The 3656-nt window shown below is 30.8% G+C and overlaps 1 protein-coding gene across 1 annotated transcript; it reads left to right on the top strand.

Annotated features, from left to right (window-relative positions):
- The first annotated feature begins 941 nt into the window (after nucleotides 1–941).
- LOC145563559 (protein BIG GRAIN 1-like E) lies at nucleotides 942–2501 on the top strand. Its single transcript, XM_081624007.1, has one exon. The coding sequence runs from the start codon at nucleotides 1251–1253 to the stop codon at nucleotides 2250–2252; it is 1002 nt and encodes a 333-aa protein (XP_081480133.1). The 5' UTR covers nucleotides 942–1250; the 3' UTR covers nucleotides 2253–2501.
- The last annotated feature ends 1155 nt before the right edge of the window (nucleotides 2502–3656 follow it).

Here is a 3656-nt window from a genome sequence, read left to right as displayed (position 1 = left end):
TATAAGAGTCACGGAGTAAATCATTAAATCACGGAAGGAAAAACTTAATTAGAGGCAATTAACATCACATGAAATTATGAATAGATTAGGTATATAGGTAAACAAACATTTTAAGGGTAAAATTATCCTCACACTATTTATAAGTATTTTCTCATACTTTTTTTTTTAACGTAGGGATTTATTGGCTAGTATGTCTTGAAACTTTTTTTTTTTTTTTTTTAAATAATTAAGCTAGGGTTGTTTTTTCTACATTTAAGTTATTGGTGGTTTATTGTGAGAGTAGAAAACCCTTTTGTAACATTTTCATGTGTCTCACATTAGAACTTTCTTTAATTTGGTTTATTGTCAGGCAAAACCACTAGATGAAAACTATGAATTCATGTTTGAAAGGTAACTTTCTTTCCTTTCAATCTATCACCCTAAAATCACAATACTAAGTGATGACTCCAATTAGCACATGTTCAGTAACCCCCACATAATATATTTTTCTCTCAATCAAAAACCAAAAATCACGCAAAGAGAAATTTAAATTTTTTTTTTTTTCCACTCATCGACAACATAAGAAGGCAAGAAGGGAGAGATAAAAGAGAAGGGCCAAAGGGGTGCCCCAATAGACATATAGTGTCTCTATAATACTACTAGATAGATATAATCAAAAATGTGCTTGAGTCACTTTCACCCTCACTCCCTCATTCTCAACCACATACAAGTCATGCCACACTTATAGTTTGAATAACTAACACCCCAAATATTAATCTTGGTAATGTAGCTATTCTAACCCCATACATCATATAACTTGAGTAGCACAGTATTTTTCCAAAGAATCCAAAGTATGACAGATCGCACTATGCCCCCCCCCCCCCCCCCCCCCCACAATCCCCAACATATAATTCTATTATCTTTCACTTACCATACAAAAAAATAAAAATAAAAAGAAAAAGGAAAAAGAAATTCCCATACTTTGTTTTTTCCATCTTTTTATTACACTAAAGCTAAAATATCACATCTATTTATATATATTTGTGGGACTACAATTGCATTAACTTTCATCATAATATTATTACCCTTCTTTTTATCATTTTAACTTAGTCACACTCTCTCTTTGTTAACTACAAGTATTATTATAAAGCAACCACTCTTCATACCACTCACAATTATTTCTAAAAAACACAACTAACTTAAACCACAACATTGCATAATCCTCCCTAAACTAGCTCAGCACCACCAAAACTCCAACAACAACCACCACCATGTCCAAGAAGCCCTCCCATCGACGGAACGACTCCGAGGAGCTCGATGTGTTCGAGGCGGCTAATTACTTCTCCGGCTACAATGACAACAACATCAACAACTACTTGGTGTCTCAAAAGGCGGTGTCTAAAGAAGAGAGACGCGGTTATTTAAGGGAAGGTAGGGTTAGCCTCGACGTACCATCCCTTAAACATTATTACATCCACCAACACAACAACCCGTTGTCAATAGTTGAACAACAACAACAACAACAACTACAACAACAAAAAAGCAAGGATAAAAAGAAATACAAACAACCTAGCTCTCCTGGTGGTAAGATAGCTCAATTCTTGAACTCACTCTTTAGTCAAACAAACTCTAAGAACAAGAAATCATCGAATAAATCCTTATCTTTAAAAGATGAAGATGAAAGTCCGATTAATAGGAGGAAAAGGAGAAGTAGTATTAGCCATTTTAGGTCAACTAGTAGTGCAATTGATGCAAGATCAATGTACTCTACTTCAAGTTCCGGGTTTCGAACACCGCCTCCTTATAATCTTAACACTCCTACAAAATCTTGTAAAGATTTTAGGAGTTTTTCTGATTATAAGGATGTTTTGGCTACTTTATCCAAGTATAAAATCCAAGGAAATGGGAATAATAATAATGGGATTCCCAAGGATGATCATAATAATATAGTTATTAAAGGATCATCCAATAATAATATTGATTGGATTGATGAGAAATTAAGAATGGTTGAGAAATCAAAAAATTATAATAATAATAATAACATTTCATCACACGTTGTTTATCAAGAGAAGAAAGAAAACTACAAGAAATTTAATCAACATGATGATGATGATGGAGCTGATAGTGATTCAAGTTCGGATCTTTTCGAGTTACGGATCGATTACGAATTCGGGTTTTGTTCGAGTGGATTGCCTGTTTATGAGACTACTCATATGGATAATATCAAGAGATCTTCAGCTACTGCAATTACTAGTGTTCCCATCAAAACTTGAAACTTTGATACAATTTTTTTTTTTTTCTTTTTTTGGGATGAGGATTGATGGTATTGTATGTAGTGAGAAATTCATACATTTTGTTTGGTTGATTTATCTTGTTAAAAAAATAGTTTGAATTTTATTTGTTTGTGTTTTTGTTCAAAAATGTAGCAAGAAACCATTTTTTTTTTCCTTTTGTTATGTACAGTATGGAATGTTTATTTGTCTTGGAAGACCATATTTTTATTAAAATTTTTTTTTTAAGAATATTCTCTCATTGGGTTTTGGAGCAAATCTTAGAGCAAAAATAAAAATAATAAATAAAAATAATAAATAAATAAATAAATAAAAGGGTATAATGGTCTATTTTGGAAAAAATGCACGAGTAGATTGAGGCATGATTGATGAGTTGAGACACTCTCCAAACAAATTTATCTTTAGTACTTTAGTAAACATTTTTTTTTTTTTTTTGATAAGATACTTTAGTAAATTAAAAAAGCATCTATGAAATCTAGTTGTGGACAATAATACTCTTTTGACTTGAATAAAAAGTAGTGCATGCAAGTAGTGCATGCAAATAGTGCAATGCAACATGCTTATTATTTTTGTTATTATGATCAATGATTTTGTATCTGTATTCAACTTGAAGTTCTGAAAATATAATTATTATGATTAATAAGACTATGTTACCATTTTGAATAAGAATACATGAATAATATTGGAATTTTGGATTTATGCTTAAAATCAATTTCTACAACGGCCCATGAAAAAAAAAAAGAAAAGAATTTTGCTTAATTTGAGTTGATCAATGGAAATTTGTACGGAATATGCTTTATTATTTCAATGAATAGAATTTTCTTACAAGGATCGATGCATGTAGATGATTACTCGAATATAACTAAAAGGGCACACTTGAACGGGAGATAATATATTACGAGCAAGGTAATGAAGACAAAATGAGAGAATTGATAATGAGTTAATGTGTTGGCAATTTAAGGGATTATATACTAATAATTGAATGAGAAAAGGCTAGAGGGGACCTTAATTATTTTTCTTGTTTTTGGGGTAATACTACTATTAAATTACCCTAATATGGTGATTAGTAACTATGAGGTCTATGACCCTCCAAATAATGGTAACAATCCTCTCAATTTGTACCTCCTATACTATCTCTACCTTATTCCTTGCTTCTACAACTACCTTAATTCACCTCCATCTATATTTTTGTACCGTTATTCTCTTTATACATGATTCACAATCCAAGGATGCCCTAAAATTTAAGATTTTTACTAATTGAAACTAATTTTTAATGTAGGTATAATTTTTTTTTTTTTTTAAATGATCATAACTGTATTCGTTGATTGAAATTTTGTTTTTTGTAATTAAAATGTATTCTTACTTGAATATTCATTATTGTTGTGT

Source organism: Chenopodium album, chromosome 10, assembly GCF_948465745.1.
Source record: "Chenopodium album chromosome 10, dcCheAlbu1.1, whole genome shotgun sequence".
In the NCBI taxonomy this organism is placed as follows: domain Eukaryota; kingdom Viridiplantae; phylum Streptophyta; class Magnoliopsida; order Caryophyllales; family Amaranthaceae; genus Chenopodium; species Chenopodium album.
Note: the sequence above shows the minus strand (reverse complement) of the source record. Positions and strands in the feature narration are given on the sequence as shown.